The sequence below is a fragment of the Callithrix jacchus genome, chromosome 10 (assembly GCF_049354715.1).
Source record: "Callithrix jacchus isolate 240 chromosome 10, calJac240_pri, whole genome shotgun sequence".
NCBI lineage: Eukaryota > Metazoa > Chordata > Mammalia > Primates > Cebidae > Callithrix > Callithrix jacchus.
In genome coordinates, this window is record NC_133511.1 from 53,807,869 (window position 1) to 53,826,047 (window position 18,179).

Genomic DNA, 18,179 nt, shown 5'->3' on the forward strand with positions numbered 1-18,179 from the left:
AGGAACTATGAGTCCAGATTATTGGATGAATTCACATGGCCTCTTATGCAATCCCAAGCTAGGATTAAAGTGACCTAAATTAATGAGGTTTTATTCTATATTCCATTAAATTGCTCCATGGGAGGGAGGGGGGTTTCTTATATAAAACTGAATTAAATATAAATAATAATCATGCACTGAACAAAGGTATTTATTTATAATTCTTGCCTTATTTTTACCTCAGTGAATGAATGGTAGTGTTGCTTAAAGGGTGTGTGCGTGCGTGTGTGTGTGTGTGTGTGTGTGTGTATGACAGAGAGAGAGAGAGACAGAAAATGTTCATCACATTGTTTTGTTGTCTGACCTTTTCAGCATTTTAGCTCCAGGCCAGTTGTGGGGCAACACTGGGAATCTTGTAGGAATTATATATAGCAAAATATCACCAGCAACCAAAGACATTCCATTCCTCCCCGCCCAATCCAAATACTTGAAATTCACAATAAATTTTGGCTTGGTGAGCATGGCATTATATTTATGCATGGGACATTTTATTTATCATTTCTATTCACAGTACAAGGGAAAGAGGGCTGGATGGTGGGTGGGGAGACACAGTGAGCCCCTGACCCCACCTCCATCAGCATTTGCTCTATGACAGAATAAGAATTGTGGCCAGAATGGCATTTGTGTTTAGCATTTTACAGTCTAAACTTTAGCCTCAGACTTTAGTTAGTAATACTGTACTATACACTTGAAATTTGCTAAGAGAGTAGATCTTGAGTTTTCTTACCACACACACAAAATAGTAACTATGTGAGGTGATGGATATGGTAATTAGTGTGGTTGTGGTAATAATCTCACACTGTACACATCTATCAACTCATCACATTGTATACCTTAAATATGTGCCATTTTTATTTGTCAATTATGCCTCAATAAAGCTGGGGGAAAAACATCACCCTCAGCTTTTAAACCTCACAGCAGTTCACAGATGTTGGCCAGCTAGATATTATTGTGCCCATTGACGATGGGAACCTGAGGTAGAATAGAGAGATGAAGTGACAGGTGCAGTTCACTCAACTGTATGTGGAGAGCCAGATCCAGCCTATGGCCTTCTAACCCACACCCAGCACTCTAAGCACTAGACTGTGGCAAGTCACTGCCTCTGTGTTTCTGCCCCTATAAAGTAAATCCATCTCCCAGTCCTTCCACTAACAGCTTTGACTAGCTAAAGTTCTGGAAGGACCATGACAGGAACAAATATTTGCCCATCCACTGGTATTTCTGCAAGACAGCATAAGCCATGCAAAATTATAAGGCTGGAAAAGGTGTTTTGAGGGCCATTTCACTGCTCGTCACCCTCTCATAGCCACCAGCCTCATCGGAAAGATGCCCCAAGAGCACAGGAAGCCACAGAGCATGTGTACCACCCACCTTCTCTAACAAGATAATAAATCTTTCCACAGCTGGTCCTAAGCTGTTAGGTCACACCAGGTTGGAAGGGCAGGCCACTTCTACCTGTTACATGCCCTTACACTTCTTATGGATCAATCAGGACATTTTTCCTCAATGATATGACTTCAGATGCTGTTACTCAGTCACAAACTGACCCATGAGATGAAACCGATTTTTTATCCATGTGTTAAGCAGTTGTTAACAATCCATACCACACTGGCTTCTAGAAACGCTAAGAGACACAAACAGAACTATTAAACACCAAGATCAAAGAGCAAGAATGGAGTAAAGGGGAAATCCGTGTGCAGAAGCCCAGACTGAGGGGGCCTGTTGCAAATGAGGAGAAAACTTCATTCGCAGCTTCCTTACAGACAATGTTAAAAGGAAAAATAGGTTACAAAACTCTAAGGAACTCGGTCACTTTTAAGGGAAGGCCATAAAATCTAGGAGGAAATGCTTGTGTGGATTTTAAATAAGGCATATCAAGCATCTTAATGGCCATTGTCTTCACTCACCAAGGCATTGTTTCTCAGGTTTCTCTGGGCTGTCAGAATCAGAACCATCTTGGGTGCTTGTTCAAAATGCAGGTTCAACTCACTGAGTGACACTGTCTGTGAGATAGGCCTGGTGACCTGTATTTAAACAAGGTCAATCACTGATTCTTCTACACCTGCAAGTTGAAGAAAAACTTCACCAAGATGTTAGTAGATAACAGTGTCTTAACTTCCTAACTATCCTTTCATCTTACCAGAGGTCAATGCCACAGGAGTCTCTGAGGAGAACTCCAGGTCTCATGGCCCAGTAAGAGAGAGATTTGGAGGCTGCAGGGGCTCCCCACCTACTTGTGGAGGGGAAGCTGGGCTGTCTTCATACACTTGGAATGAGCTTTCTTCTTACCACAGGCTACAGAGAGGGCACACCCCTCCTTAGCCCTCGTCACTCCGAGGGCTGGCCATGGCAGCCACGGTAGCCACCAGCATACCTTAGCTATGGTGATGTTGGCTTGGCTGACCAACTCTCTCCCTTCCCCATCCTCATCCATGATAGGGCAGGCAGAGCACCAAGCCCAGGAGTCCAGGAGCCAACCAGTGGCAAAAACACAGATGAAGGAGCCATGCCACCTCCCAACCCCTGGCGCATGCCTCCCTACCCCACAGGGCAACCTGGGATCTGTCAGGGATCTGCCTCAGGGAGGCAATCATGGGTTCTTTCCTCTCCCTCCACACAGGTTTGGAATAAATTGCCTCATCCAGTTTGAAGACTTTGCCAATGCCAATGCCTTCCGCCTGCTCAACAAATACCGTAACAAGTACTGCATGTTCAATGATGACATCCAAGGTAGGTTTCCAACCCACCTGATAAAGCCACAGGGGACTAACTTCTATTCTCAAACCTCACTGGGATGCCAAAGGGGTGGGGAAGGGCTGTCACCTCATAACTGGTTTGTTGCCAGCAGCTGCTGAAGAAAGAACATTAAACTTAGATTTAACTCCTACTTAGCTAATTCTTAACTCTGTGAATTCAGTTTCCTTTTCTACAAAATGAAGATCATTACTACTTCAGAGGTAGGTAAGAATTATGTGATTTTAATATATCTAAGAAATTCTAAACAAGGCTGTAATTTACTAGCAAGATGAACTTGAATCAATCACTTCTCTGACCACAGTTTTATCATCCTGTCAATAGGGAGGATAACAACTGCCTTGGAAGAGCATGGTGAAAATTTACAAAGCTAACATTACAGAAAGTACTAACCTGTAAAACTCACCAGACCAAAACACCAATCACCATAAAAATGGCCTTCCCCAGCTGTAATAACTTGCTTTTAGGTTTTCCAAATACAAGGCGTGTCCCTATCAGGAAGTCAGGACAATTCCTTCTCTGACTTTGACTGACGTGCTTGTTGCTCATAATGGCCCTGTGAGACACACTGACACCAGGAACCGAGAACCTTCCAAAGCCAACATGAAGCAGCTTCTAGTTCAGCTTCCACTTGGCCATCTATTCTGTAACCCAGAAATATCTGAAGGCACTTGCTTCTTACTGTGGTGTTGCCAGTGTCTGAAGTTGGAGTGGAAAGGGATTCATTTCACTTGATCTAGGAGTGCACAGGAAGGATCATTGTGAGCTGTTCCTAGCATTTTGTAAAGTCCAAGAGAAACCTTGATGATTTTTTAACAAATGAAGTTTGCCAAGCAATCTTTTAAAACCAAAGATCCATGTCAGGTGGAAAGAGTAAGTTGGCGAGAGACAGGTGTTGGCCCTTGATTGTTAAAGGATGGCCAACTTCTCATTTTGCAGATGACTTCTCCAGAGGCTCAAAGAGGTCACAACTTTTCTTCAAGTGAGTTAGGCATAGATCTAAGAGAACTCAAACTCAGGTAATAATAGCTAAGGTTAATCATTGAATGCTTATTTTTTATCGGGCACTGTTCTAAGCCCTCTACACTTTTAAACCAACGAGACACTAGCATCTCTGTCTTATGAATGAAGACACTGAGACAGAAAAACAGTAAGTATCTTTTATAGCCATTAAGCATATAGTTGAGGTTTGAGCCCAGGCATTCGGATTCTAAATTGCAGTCTATAACCATTCACCATGCCATTCCCAGGTCTTATATTACAAACCAAGTTGCCTTTTTTCCCCTTATGATCCACATTACAAGGTATAAGCAATGTGATCAATGATTTTTTGTATTTGTCATAAATTTTCAAGAGGCAAGATAGCACCAGAACACACTATTAGAAAATTGAGTTTAAAATATATAATTTCAGTGCCCAAAGAGTGCGTATTCAGAGAGAGAGGAGACCCAAAAGGAGAAAGCTGGGACATGGCGCCCCCTGCCAGCCTGTCTCCATTCTGTCTTCCCCTTACCCTGTTGCATAGACCTGGGACAGGCATTGGCTGGGCTAGGCCAGCCTCACCCACACAAGCCAGGACACTGCACAGACAGGGCTATGGGGTCCAGGAAGATGTGCTGGTCAACGGAAGCATTCTTTCACTGCCCCCACTCACCTCACTGTTAGCCCAGCAGGTGGGAGTGTGCCCGTGGCCCTGAGGAAGCACCTGCCTGCTAGCCCCTGACCAGCTCCCTAGCACAAATTCACCCATGAATCAGGAGCAGGACAGCCAGTCCCCTGAACCCACCAGGCTGCCAAGGCCAGAGGGTGGAAGTGGAAAACAAGTCCATGCAGGTGCACAGCCTTCAGCTGCACAGACACACAGACAGCCACATGTGTATATATCCTCCTAAACACAGGCACAGGAACACAGCCAGGCCCTGCAGTCCCCCAGCCCCCATCTGCCCCCACACTGCTGCCAGAATGTGCCTCAGAGATGAAAGTATCACTCACTATGCCACCCTCTCTTCATGAGAAAGTTTGTACCCCTTCAGTGAAAATATAAGACTTTGGGATCTCTCTTCTGCCCTCTGCCCTTCCCTTTATTTGACTCCTCTGACATCCTTACCCACATTTCGTTCTGTGTGTGAAGTCGTGCTCACCCTTTACAATCATCTTTACCTGAGTCATTCCTACTCACCTTTAAGGACTCAACTTCAGGGTCTCCTGCCCAGGGAAGGCTGTGAAAGCTTATATTGCATTGCCTCCCTTCCCAGAAGATAATAAGCTTCTGGAAGCAGGAACCATGCCTTACCCATTCTTGCTCCCCAGCTCCCAGCACCATGTCTGCTACATGATAGATGTTTAATGGATATATGAGTTATGTCAACACACACAAACTGACATCCTCATAAGTACACCCACCTTTTCATGTATGTTTGTCTATACTGGACACCTGCCCCTGAAGCCTTTCTCTTGTCCAGGTCATCATTCATGTACAGATGACCCTTGAACAAGGTGGGGGTTATGGGTGCCAATGTCCCACACAGTCAAAAATCTGCATAACTTTTGCCTCCCCAGAAACTTAGCTACTAATAGCCTACTGTTGACCAGAAGCCTTACTAATAACATAAATAGTGGATTAACCCATAGACTAGTATACCTCTATTTTATGTGTGCATGACATACCTAACTTCTTAATTTTTTTTGATATTTCTAGGCTACACAGTTAATCTGAGAGTTTTTTCAATTGTTACAAACCTCCAAAAATTTTTAAATATATTTTTGAACAAATCCGCATATAAGTGGATCCATGCAGCTCAACCCCATGTTGTCCAAGGGGCGACTGTGCTCACATATCAATGTACCTCTATATGTGCTCATATATATTCAGATGTGCACACCACATGCATACACACAGAGCTGTTGGTTTTCAATTAAATCAATCCATTTGTTTAAATTCATTGGTTTTTGTGTCTTGCCTCTACAGTTAATTTTGCTCCCAGGCAAAACCAGGTAGGTAATTTGCTGGGTCCCAGAGCAAAGAAAAGAGGGATTTCCTATTCTTTTCTCAGAAATTTGAGACTAAAGCCATCAATCTAGAACTCATGAGGAGAGCTGGCAAACAGTGCTGGAATGGCAAGAGCCCTATAATAATCAGCCTTTGATCAGCTCAGCCTGACATTTAGGTGTGACCGTATCATTAACTGCCATAAAGAGGTGGGCATGGACATGTGCCACCTAGATCCTCCTTCAAGGAAAGATGTGTTGCCCAGCTGATGGCAGGGCTGTCAGCATATCAGGTACAGCCTCAGCTTCAGAGAGCCATCTCGCCACCATATCTGAGGCTGGCCTCACCCTGTGATGAGAGAATATAAAGGCTTTAACTTTTAGCCCAGTTCAGGACAATTCAAGCTCCCCATGGAGTTGGCTGAGGCTTTGGGGCCTGCATCACAGCTCAACGTCCCCCTCAACCCATTCTGCCTCCTTCCCTTCCTTCCCCTCAAGGGCACTTCCTAAAAACATCCGGAATGCTCCAGTATATCTCAGAATCTGCTTCCAGGGGACCCAAACTGTACCAAATAACATTTTGCATGTACACAGAACTTTAGGTTGAAAGTGCTTTTCATCCTCAGTATCTTACAAGTGCCTGGAAATGCTCCCCACTCACTGGGGGACAAACACAGCTGTCCTACATCACTAATGAGGAAACTGAAGCCCAGGGGGTTAAAGCTTGCTCATGGCCACATAGCCAGACAGACACAAAACTCAAACTGGAACCCCGTTATATCTGACTTGGAATTCTCCAGTCTCTCCATGGCATCAGGCTGCCTATTGCTCCGGCATGTGTGAGGTGGTAGAGGGTGTCTTCTCATTAAGGATGAAATCCAGACCCTGCTAGAACAGTGTGGGTGTCGCTGCTCCCTGGCATCCTGCTGCTCTCATTCTGTCCTCCCCATCGTTCCCATTCCTTCCTCTAACTCCTACACAATGCAAACCTGAAGATGAGGCCCATGGTGACGAGCTGGTTAGGGATGGATCCAGGCCAGAAGCCTTTGATTTGTGTTCTCATTGTTAAATGGGTAATGAGAAGACTGGTAAGGAATTCCAGGACTAATGAGCCAACATGGAAGATACAGCCCATGCTGGAATTGTCCCCCTTTATCTCCAAATACAAAGTGAGGAGCAATGTCACTTAAGACTACAAGCCATGCTCACAATGGAGAGGAGCACCTCCATGCACAGAACCACAGAGGGTTGGGAATGAAGGGCGAGAGGGAGTGTGGGAGGGAGGAGGAAGCAACATACAATCACAGTTGTAAACAGAAACCAAATCACATAGCAAGTGGGAGCTGGCGACAGATTCTCAGAATCTTCTTGTGAACCACACATGGAGGGGGCTGGAAGCAAGCAACCCACATGAAAATGAGACGAGAGTCATGCTACCTGCTCTGAATACCAGCTTAGCCTCACATCCTCAGTGGAACAAGGAAAAATACAATGTAATCCTTGGGAGCCCCACTCTACTGAGCTCCCAGAGGGCAGAGCCATGCCTGGTGCTAAGCAGGAGCCCAGAGCACATTATCTGACTGTCCCCCAGCCAGTCCCACTGTACCATGTGCTCAGAATCACTGACCCCATGGGGCTGGGCCTCTGGAGCCTCAGCACTTGAAGGGAAGAGAGTTCCCCAGGGCTTCTGATCATCTCTGCCTCCCACCTCACCTCAGACCCACATAAAGCCTCTGCCCAGGCTCAGGCTGGTCCTCGGCAAGCAGAGCTGCCAATGCACTGACTCATCGCTGGCAGCCTCTCAGGAATTTTGGAAAAGGCAGAGGCTCAGGTGACTTTTGTTGTTTCAGCTGGGACCAGAGAAGCATCTCTGCTCTTAGGGAGGAAAGAGAGTCCTGGAAGAAGAAAGGCAGTGTGATTGATCAAGCTGAGAAGAGGGAAAGGAAGGAGAGCCACTCAAGGAGCCAGGTCCAGGGTGCTGCAAGCCCAATGTCCATGAGTCCCTGGGGTCCACGTGCAAATTGACCACACAGCATGCCTGCAGCCAGGAAAGCCCCATTGGCTCATCAGCTCTGCAGCATCCTCCACCTGACCAGCTTTCCCTGGATCTGCATTGCCCATCAATTCTGCAAAATCTCCAGGCCAGACAGCCCATTAAGGCCTCTGTGTGTTATGTCAGGCTATTAGCACCCTCTGTGAGCCCAATGCATAACAATTAGACATTGTGCCAAGACAAGCCTAGGTCTGAATCACCATTTTCCTGCTTTGTGGCTTTGCCCAAGTGGTTTAAATTCTCAGTACCATCTTTTTCTTATCTGTAAAATGGACTTAACAGTTTTAACAGCTGCAACTGCTCATTGGCAAGTACCACCAGAATGGCCAAGATGCTTTTATAAAGCCAGCATCTGTTACGGTTGGTTGTAGCCTATGCCAATTCCTTGTTAATTATTACCAACACCCGTTTATGGCACTGAATTGTTGTAAGGATTGCAGTGATGTATAGGTAGGGACAAGCATGTAGCAGTGCTCAGTTCATGGTACCTATTACTAATATCTCTGATGCCTAGTAGGCTCCTGACACATAGATATTGGAGGGAAGAAGGAAAGGAGGAGACTTAAGGCAGAGATTTTGATGGAGGTGAGGAGAGGGCCATATATGAGCAGAGGACTGGGGAACTCTGGGGATAAAAAAGACAGGTCCCCACCTTACTCTTCTCCCCTTTTCCACAAATACCCTATTATTCCAGCCCATTGAATTAGTCACTCTTCTGTGTTTTCTACCAACTCCATGATTTTCAATGTGCTGGTCCCTCTGCCTAGAATTCTCTTTCTGTTCTTCACTACTTTCTGTTTGGCCATAAAGGCTCATTTCACTTCTCCCAGGATACTGCATCCAGGGCCAAGCCACAGGCTCTAGACGATCCCACTCTTCCCCAGGATCTGGGAGTGAAACTGGATGGTGGCTGCCCACTTTGCATAATGCTTCCAAGTTCCCCAGGGCTAGAGGTGGGGATCTCAGCCAAGAAATGCGAAACACATCCCTGAAAGATGATGACCTCGTTGGATGGGGAAGGTGTGGGAGACTGCATAGTCTTCATATGCCACAATAGGGAAGGGGCGGACAGGCAGGAATGGCTTATCTCTGAAAATTTCGTGCAGCTAGTTTGTCTTGTTTACCAGATGCCCAGGATTATTTCTAGCTATTGGGGGTCTACTGCCCTCTCTCTTGCCCACCACCACCACTACACAGAGTAGCAGTTCTAGGCCTTTCCTTGTTCTCTCCCCCTACAGTGAAATTTCCCCTGATTTCTTTAACCTTTTCTCTCCCCAGTTCCCAAAGTCTTCTTTTTCACCAAGTCCTGTGTTCTGAGGCTGTTCTTCACTTCCAGGACTGTTCCTAGTTCTAAGGTTCATGTAGATCTCGTGTATCTGGCTCCTTGGAGACCTCCCCTTTTAGCTACTGCAACAGCTGAAACTCCAGAGAAGCCAAAAAGATGATCATTATTCCTTCTGGCTCCTTCCAAATTGTGGCAAACTAGGCCTAGCCCCACCTTCTCCATGGGCCAGGGAACTGCCATCTAGAGTCCAGGAGCTCCAGAAAAGTCCCTTATGATACAGAAATTACAGTGAAGTAGTCTAGAAGGCCTTTGCTTGGTGTCCAATAAAGGGAAACATGAATTTTTTAAAACACTTATGCTGGCAATTCCTTGAGAGTTTTATTTGAGAACAAGACTGTTTTATTTGTCTTTATTTGTTCAAGGCCTAGCCCAGAAAAGGCCCAGAACAAACACTCAGCACATACTAGTGAATAAATGAATAGCAGCAGCTACTGTAGGAAGGTAATTCTTATGGATTATGGAAGCAGGTGTGGCCTCATAGCAGAAGTTGTCCTGTCCCAGGAGGGACCCAGGCCTCCAAAACCACCATGGCCAGACCCTGACAGAGCCGAACTCTTCCTGTCCTTCTTGCTTCCTGGGTCAGAAGTCTTCCCTTAGCTGATAAAGCAGTAAAAATTATTTCCTCCAATAATCTGTTGTTCAGCATGGAAACTTTATTAAATCTGACTATTAAAAGCAGAAACTACATTTTCAGCATGTTCTTTTGTGCTATTTCCTGAACCTACAACCTCTAGCATCAGATTGCAGGAAATGTAATTATGGAAAGCTTCTTCTGAAAAAGAAAACTTGTTTTTCTTTCGTCACAAATAGGAACAACCAGCCACACTTTCAGCTGCCCATGGCATTTATGGGCACAGGCCATGTCCCAGCACATCCCTGGACCCATGGGCTTCTCAGAGTGGTTACTTCAAACAGCTAAGTAGCTTCCTCTCCAGCTTTAAAATCCCTGGTGCATAGCCCAAGAGCACCCCAAAAATGCAAGTTAATGATGAAGATGATAACTTTATTTGCCAAACTTTGTAATTTGGAGCTTAAGAACCAGTGTTTTTCTTCTTGAGTTCTGGTCTGTAGTTAGAACAGCTTGCTACCTCAGAGGATGGCCTCAGAGCAGAGTCCCAGAAAGGAGACCATGAAGAAGTAGCCAGTGAGGTACCTAATGAGTGTGGGGTTCCAGAAGCCAAGTACAGAAATAGTTTCCCAAAGGAAAGAATGGATAACAGATCCAAATGCTAATGAGAGGTCAAAGAAGGCTGAGAACTGATTACTGGATTTGACCACGTGGAGGTACTTGGGGACCCTGACAAGAGGTGGGTCAGTCATTCTATTGGACTAGGTTTCATTGGGACCAAGGAGGAAGAAACTAGAGGCAGTTAATATATTCTGCTCTTTAGAAGAGTTTGACTATAAAGGAGAGTGAGAAATAGGGTGGGGATACATAGGACCAAAGGTGGGCTTTTTTTTTTAGATGGATTCTCACTCTGTTGCCCAGGCTGGAGTGCAGTGACACAATCCCGGCTCACTGCAACCTCCACCTCCTGGGTTCAAGCGATTCTCCTACCTCAGCCTCCTGAGGTACTGGGATTACAGGTGTGCACCACCAAGCCTGGCTAATCTTTGCATTTTTAGTAGAGACAGGGTTTCACTACGTTGGTCAGGCTGCTCTTGAACTCCTGACCTCATGATCCACAGGAGGGCTTTTTAAAGATGGAAGTTTTACAATGTATTTGTATGCTGATAAGAATGATCCAGTAGAGTGGGCAAAACTGGATATGCAGGAAATAGGAGTGGGAATAACAGGACAAATAGGCAAAAATGATGAGATCCAGTACACAAGTGATGCTTTAGCTAGGAGCAGGGAGGCACTGATGGTAACAGGGGTAAAGGCAAGTATATGGACATGGAAGCAGAGGGTCTATAGACTTGGTAGTGAGAGGATTTGGAAGTTTTGTCCTGATTACTTCTATTTCCTTTAAGCCTCGCTCTCCACTTCTGAGGGCAAAAGAATAGGAGCACAGTAGTCGCAGTTCATGAAGTTGTTGGGAAGATTAGTTGAGCAAATGCTGTGCTGGTAAGCACAAAGCACAGAGCCAAGGCCACAATAGGAGTGATCAATAAGTGGCAGCTGACCTTGCATCCTTTTATTGTAACGTGTGATTCTTTACCATCTGATTTCCCATTGTTTTGAGTTCTCCCCTTCCAGAGGTACAGCTGAATGTTGACATCTACTGCCTAGGTTCACTTCCCTCTGCCTCTGGTACCACCCCATTCTGTCCTTCCCCAGGGAAACCTCATAACACCTTTCCTGCTGCCTTCAACTAGAATCAGGAAGGGCTATCTTAGTGGCAGAGATCGTGAAGGGATGGAAGCAAACCTGGGAAGGAAACCCCTTTCCCTGCTTTGGGTGACTGACAGGCCCAAGCCACCTTCTCTCTCGGTTTCCTCATCTATACAACTGTTGAATGCCATTATCTCCAATCCCCATTCAGCACTGAATTACTGTGAGTAAGCCCAGTTATTCAACCTGCAACTAACCCCAAAAGACAGCTGACACCCAAAAAGAAAAAGACCCATCCAGAGTGTAGTGTCTACGAGATCATCTCTGATGGAATACTTTTGGCGCCATCTGGTGGCAAATGCTTTGTGCAGCCCATCCTTTCAGGGAGGCAAAAGGCTGCCCTGAAACAGACTCGAGCAGAAAACTCCCTCTAGCCAATGGCAGGAAACTAGTACCTAACCTAGAGTGGCCATCTATTTTGGTGCATCTCAAACTTGAATGGCATACAAATCATCTGGAGATCTTTTTAAATACAAATTCTGACTCCGTAGAACTGAAAGGAAACAGGGTTTTACGGTCAAAGAGTATTAAGTATGTAGTTATTTGCCTCCAGGCAGAGAAAATGGGGAGTTCCACCTAATAAATGGACTTTGAAGAAAATTAAGGACAAAGGGTATTTCAGGAGATGGTCATACAATGCAATTCTCCTCGCCCTCTCTTTAAGTGATTTAAATTCTTATTTAAATTGCTTGTTGATGCTTTCTTGGATGCCAACTTGGTGTTTCTTTTGCATGCAGTACTGTGGTGAGCCTGATCAGAGAGTGCCCAGCTTCATTCAGGTTAGATGCAAAAGTAGATATGGGAAAAGAAAGGGTGGCTAAGGATGCCTGGGGTAGCAAGGAATGTCTTGCTGATCATTTGGGCTGAGTGTTAAGGAATAATGAACTGCAAAAAGGTCTCTTCTAGATAGGGAGAATAACATGTGCAAACACACAGAAGTGTAAACATGCATGGCATGTTTAGGGATCAATGAATAATGCCATGCTACTGGTACATGAAGTACACATGGAGGTGCTGGGAGGTAGGCTGATGCTGATAACATACTTTTCTGTACATAAACTAACAAAAAGTATGTCATGAACAACTGTTTTATAACAGCCATCACACTTGTCATCATTTAGTAGCTTCTTTCCTTACAAACAGAAATGAGCTTGGTCCATTCTGTTACCAATGGTATGCTCAGTACCTGAGCCTGGTTCATAATTGATGCTCAAAAAATAAATGAATGTAACAATTTCCAGTGATCTCTGACTACCCATTGTGTTCTAGTGTTTTGTGCCAAGTTTTGGTAAACTGGGAGTTCCCTGATGGCAAGGATCGTGTCTGATTCATCTCTGTCTTCCACAGTGCCTGACATGGTGCCTGTCACTTTGTAGGCCCTCATAGGATGTACACTGTGTACTCCAGGGACCATGGGAAGGATGTTAAGAAGTCTCAGTATCCTCAGCCAAAACTTGTGTGCCTACAAGGCACAAGAGCTAAGAAAAGTTGCCTGTTCCTCGATAGGTGCAAGGCGTGGGGAAGTCTGCCAAGGGTCTTCTCTTGGGAGCTGGGGGCCTGTGGCCAGAGGCTGATCTCAGGCCACTCTGTTTCAGGCACAGCCTCCGTTGCTGTGGCAGGGATCCTGGCTGCTCTGCGAATCACCAAGAACCAGCTCTCCAATCACGTGTTTGTTTTCCAAGGTGCAGGCGAGGTATGTGCTGTTGAGGGTTTCTTTTGTGGTTCCAGGAGGAAAATAAGAATGGGTGGAAGCATAACAAAAAGGGAAGCATTCTGGGGTTCTGAAAAGAGGAAGCAGCACAAACAAATTGTGATCATTGCAAGCTGCCTACATTTAGTAGGCTCCAACATGTGGGTATCTCAAGGCAAGGACTTAATTAGGCCTCCTGGGAGTCGTGGAGGTGGGGGAAAGAAGAGGGACTCATTAGCGTGAGACATCAGATAAATGTTCAGCATCTATTTGCCCTGTGTCTGAACATGCACCCTATGGTACCTTCCAGGCAGCCATGGGCATTGCCCACCTCCTTGTCATGGCCCTAGAGAAAGAAGGTGTACCGAAGGCAGAGGCCACAAGAAAGATCTGGATGGTGGACTCTAAGGGGCTCATTGTCAAGGTACTGTCAGTCTGGAGACCTGGAGGTTTCTTGACACCTACAGCTCCCAGGAACTGGACTGGAAGAGGTCTCCAAGAAGTAAACTGCTCAAACAGAATAGAGAGCAAAACGAGGGCAATGGCCTAAGCTCTAAAGCAAAAGATTCCTTCCAAAGTAGCTTTAATTGTTTCTGTCCAAAAGTATGTGCAAGTGTGTAGATGTGTGCCCCTTCTAGTCTTGTCCCCCACCACTTCCTGACTTACACTAGCCTCCAGCCACATTAAATCATAGTTTCCAAGAGCAACCTGCTCTGTCTTCCACATCTTTACACATCTTGTTCTTCTGCCTGAAGAGCCCTTTCCCTTTTTCCACATGCCAACTCTCAACCTTAGCCTCTTCCCAGTTTCTTCCTCATCTTCTGATAGTACTTAAATGTTACCTCCTCCAAAAGCTTATTTCCTGTATCTATGCTCCATACATTTACCACACTGTAGAGAAGCTGTCCCTTTACTGTCTCCCCACTAGGCTACAGAGTCTTGATATCAATGCCTGGCACATGGTAAGTGCATAATTAATGTGTGAGGCGTAAGTGAAAGAACGAATGAGAGAGAAACAGGCCAGCTTCTGGCTAGCATGTGGTAAGAGACACAACTGAAGGATCCCTCCCTTAGGGCTACACTCAGTGCTTTAATTCCCAGAATTTCACTAACATAGATTTTCAGTGTGAGATGAAAAATTATGGCAACGATGGGAACAGGGGAAGTACCTAGAGACATTGACGAAGAATGGCAGAAATCCTCAGCAGAAACTGACCTATTTGACCCTTCCTATTGTTCCATATGGGGCAAGATTTCTGCTGGAAGGAACTCAGCCCTCTTCCTACCCCCATGTCTTTCAAGAGCATAATCTGGCCACAGGTGCAGGTTGCCAGAGACTGCCACTCTCCCGTTTTCTCCATCTTTCAACATCATGTTTCTCACTCCCTCAAGCTCAACCCTAGCCAAGGAGCTCTCAAAGCTGACATCTTCGCACATGCTCCCATGAAGCCAGCTAACCCAAAGGAATCAACAAAAGCATCTGAACCCATATACCAGCACTTATGCCAGCCAACTTCCATTTGAAGAAATGTAAGGAACTGTAGCTGGTTAGGCATGGCTAGTCATTATAAGACCTTCTTGGAGCTTAGTTTAGCATTATTCACAGTGAGATTAATGGCTCTTATAAGCACATTCACATTAACTCCCTGACCCTCGGGGGCACAGGTCCCCATCCCTCAACTGAGTCTGGGTGCTGGATGCCTTGGGGCAAAGCTTCTTGGTGAGACTCAGGCATTGCCTGAGAGCCTTACTATCCTGGCTCAGGAAGCCATAATCCTAACAGCTCAAAGAAATTATTTATGGATTCTCCATATGTGGTTTAGGTTAAAGAAACATGCACGTGCGTGGACACACACACACACACACACACACACCCTACACCCCCTCTCATACAAGCTTAGGTCCCACCATAGGTTATTCCAGGAAATGTGGTCAAGAGTATGAGCCCAAAATCTTCTGACAGCTCAGAACAAAGTGTGGGTGGGGCTCAGCAGGAAAGGAGAGTTTCCAAATGCATCCATACTCCTGCCCAACAGGCCATCACCACCACAGCTGCTCTGTGTTCCTTTGCCTATAGGGGAGGAGCCACCTGAACCATGAAAAGGAGATGTTTGCCCAAGACCATCCTGAAGTGAACTCCCTGGAGGAGGTGGTGAGGCTGGTGAAGCCCACAGCCATCATAGGTAAGAGGAGAGAGGGTGCCCACTGCCCAGCCCTGCTAACCCTCTTGACTTGCAGATGCAGAGACAGAGGCTCAGCCAGGAAGCCTAAGTAACCCATGGAAACAGCTCTTTCCCCTATCCTATGTGCAATTCAATGCTACAAACTTTTATTGAGTGACTGCTGTATAAAAAACCATAGAACTAAGGTGCCAGAGCTAGGGTTCATTGATGCAGAAACATACAATGCAGTAAAAAAGTGCAGAGACCACAATGAGATAAGCACTGCTCTTCCAAGGCAGACCCTGGCATCTCCCTGTGCACTGAGGGAGCAGCTCACTCTCCATGGAAATGCCCAGGAATGACTTCACAGGAGCAGCTTAATTGGCAGGGACCTCAGATGGACCAGTGGTCCCTTAGAGATAAACAGGAGGTCTCAGGCAGCTCAAGTAGGATGATCGGAAAGCTCTGCTCCCTCAGTCCTTGTGGCAGATGCCAGGCCCAAGACCAAGTCTTTTATGGTGTTCCTAATTCCACCCCCCCACCACCAGCAGGAGAGGAATGGGTTGTTTATAAAGAGTAGGCACCCCCACTACCCCGCTTTTCCCTGTAGGTGTTGCTGCCATCGCAGGAGCCTTCACGGAGCAGATTCTGAGGGACATGGCCTCCTTCCACGAGCGCCCTATCATCTTTGCCCTGAGCAACCCCACCAGCAAGGCCGAGTGCACGGCTGAGAAGTGCTACCGGGTCACCGAGGTCAGCGGGGAGTCCTTCCTTCCCCCAGCTGAGAGGACATAGTAAAATTAATATGAGTAACCCCATGAGGGTGAAAAAATATTCCTACATTGCTGATGAACAAACAGAGCTTCAGAAAGATGAAGTAACATGGCCAAGGTCACAGAGCTAATAAGGAGTGGAGCTGGCTGTCAAACCCAGGTCTGACTCCAAAGCCCAAGCTCTTACCTGTGTGCTATGCTGCTCAAGGTTCACCCTAAATAACATAGAGCTTTGACCAGAACCCAGAACCTGAGGCACCTGTAGGCTCTAGGCCATGTCCTGTCATGTCCTGGGTTGGCCCTCCCAGGAGGTGATAAAAATAGCACTGTGAACCCCATCACCTTTCAGCAGTTTCCTGGCTGCTGGGTAATAGGTGAGGACTGAGCTTTCTAGTCAAATAAACAAATGTGCTTTAAGTAACTGCTATGTTCTCAGCACAGTACTAGGCATTTGGGAGAGAATGAAGAAGAGTCCAACATTTGGAAAATAAGAATAGGCCACTATTATTGCCCCAAGCCAGTTCCAAGTTCATCTCTGGTTTTCTTCCTGCCTCCAGGGCCGAGGGATTTTTGCCAGTGGAAGTCCTTTTAAGAGTGTGACTCTGGAAGATGGCAAGACCTTCATTCCTGGGCAGGGAAACAATGCTTACGTGTTCCCTGGGGTGGCACTGGGAGTCATCGCTGGTGGGATCCGGCACATCCCAGATGAGATCTTCCTCCTGACAGCAGAGGTATCACTGTCCCTGCTCCCTCAAATGCTTACAGTAGGGTCTGTGGGTTGACACCGGGTCCTATACCTGATTTCTCTCATCATTTCTGCCCATCTACCCCAACGTTGCCAGTGGATTCCCAAAAGCTTAAACCTCAAGCATCTCTCATGGCCACCTTGAGGCCTGACCTCTTCAATCACACATGGGACTTTTGAGGGGGAATGGGGAATAGTGGCAGACGGTATTAGCAACAGGCACTGACAGGGAAGAGACGTGCCTCATGCTGCCTCCTGCCTTCTAGCAATGCCATCTAGATACCTAGACAGGTGAGATACCATCAAAGTCACCTGAAACTGAGGGCTTGTGGACCATGATAGATGATGGATTCTTCCAGCCACAGGCCTTGGCCAAATCATTGCAGTAACTGGTGGTAGTAAGTAAGCCCCACTAGGACAGCTTTCTGTAAGGGAGGGGGGGTGTCATACCTGGTTTTGTCTCCTTGGAGGACCCAGATCTTGAGCACTGATAAGAGGTGTTAGAGATGTACCTATTCCAGGTATCTTACTAGAAAAGCACACAAGAGTTCTTTAGTAGAGACATGATGAAAACCATGAATCAGTTCATTAAGAATGACAGCCTGTTCACACTAATGGTCATTGATAACAGTTACAGTGGCTGAAATTACCAGATGGTTACCAAGTGCCAGGCACCTGACATTTACTCTCACTGTGACAAAACCAAGGCACAGAAATGTCTGTGTTGGGAGGTTAAGCTAATCAAAGCCATATAAAAATATGAAGCATACTTACACCCAACAAGCTCCAAAGGCTCTCCTGTGACTTCTAACGTCCTTCTGCATTTCCTTCTCACTGAGGCACCAGTGAGAGCCTGAAATCAATGGACATGGGTATGGCTTCCACGCAGCCCTGTCTGGATCCACTTCTGTGAGTCCCACAGACTACCTCATGCACCAGGTCTCTTCTTATTTCTAGTCTTTGAGCCCTGGCTCTCCAAGACTGTGCAAATAATGTCTCCCAAAGGCTTTACAGTTGCCCCCAGCCCTGTGCACACTACTTATGATTTTGTGTCACAGCTCTCTGTTCCTCTTGTCTTGAGTATTCTGTTTGTCTTTCTTCTCATTGCTATGGTGGGTGTTCTTGTCCTGTAGCTATGGGGGGAGCTGTGTGAAGTTCCCATTGGATGGAAAGAGGTACTTTTTGCTTGAAATCAGCCGGAAAGCCAAGTCCCCTGCTGAGCAGAAACACAACTGCTAGAGTCCTTCCTATGTAATCCCATGGGATAGCCACACATCTGCCCCACCACCTCCAGT

General features: G+C 46.1%; 1 protein-coding gene across 11 annotated transcripts in view; it reads left to right on the forward strand.

The window, feature by feature from the left end:
• ME3 (malic enzyme 3) overlaps positions 1-18,179 on the forward strand; it is a 220,742-nt gene that overhangs the window by 196,989 nt on the left and 5,574 nt on the right. For 8 of the 11 annotated variants that reach the window (XM_035265303.3, XM_078339995.1, XM_078339997.1 and 5 more), the window contains 6 exons: positions 2,660-2,769; positions 13,110-13,207; positions 13,515-13,628; positions 15,282-15,387; positions 15,977-16,119; positions 16,697-16,870. In XM_035265303.3, coding sequence (XP_035121194.2) covers positions 2,660-2,769; positions 13,110-13,207; positions 13,515-13,628; positions 15,282-15,387; positions 15,977-16,119; positions 16,697-16,870 — 745 coding nt within the window. The remainder of the gene's footprint in view (positions 1-2,659; positions 2,770-13,109; positions 13,208-13,514; positions 13,629-15,281; positions 15,388-15,976; positions 16,120-16,696; positions 16,871-18,179) is intronic. The other 3 variants (XM_078339996.1, XM_078339999.1, XM_017977711.4) reach the window with 1 other exon arrangement.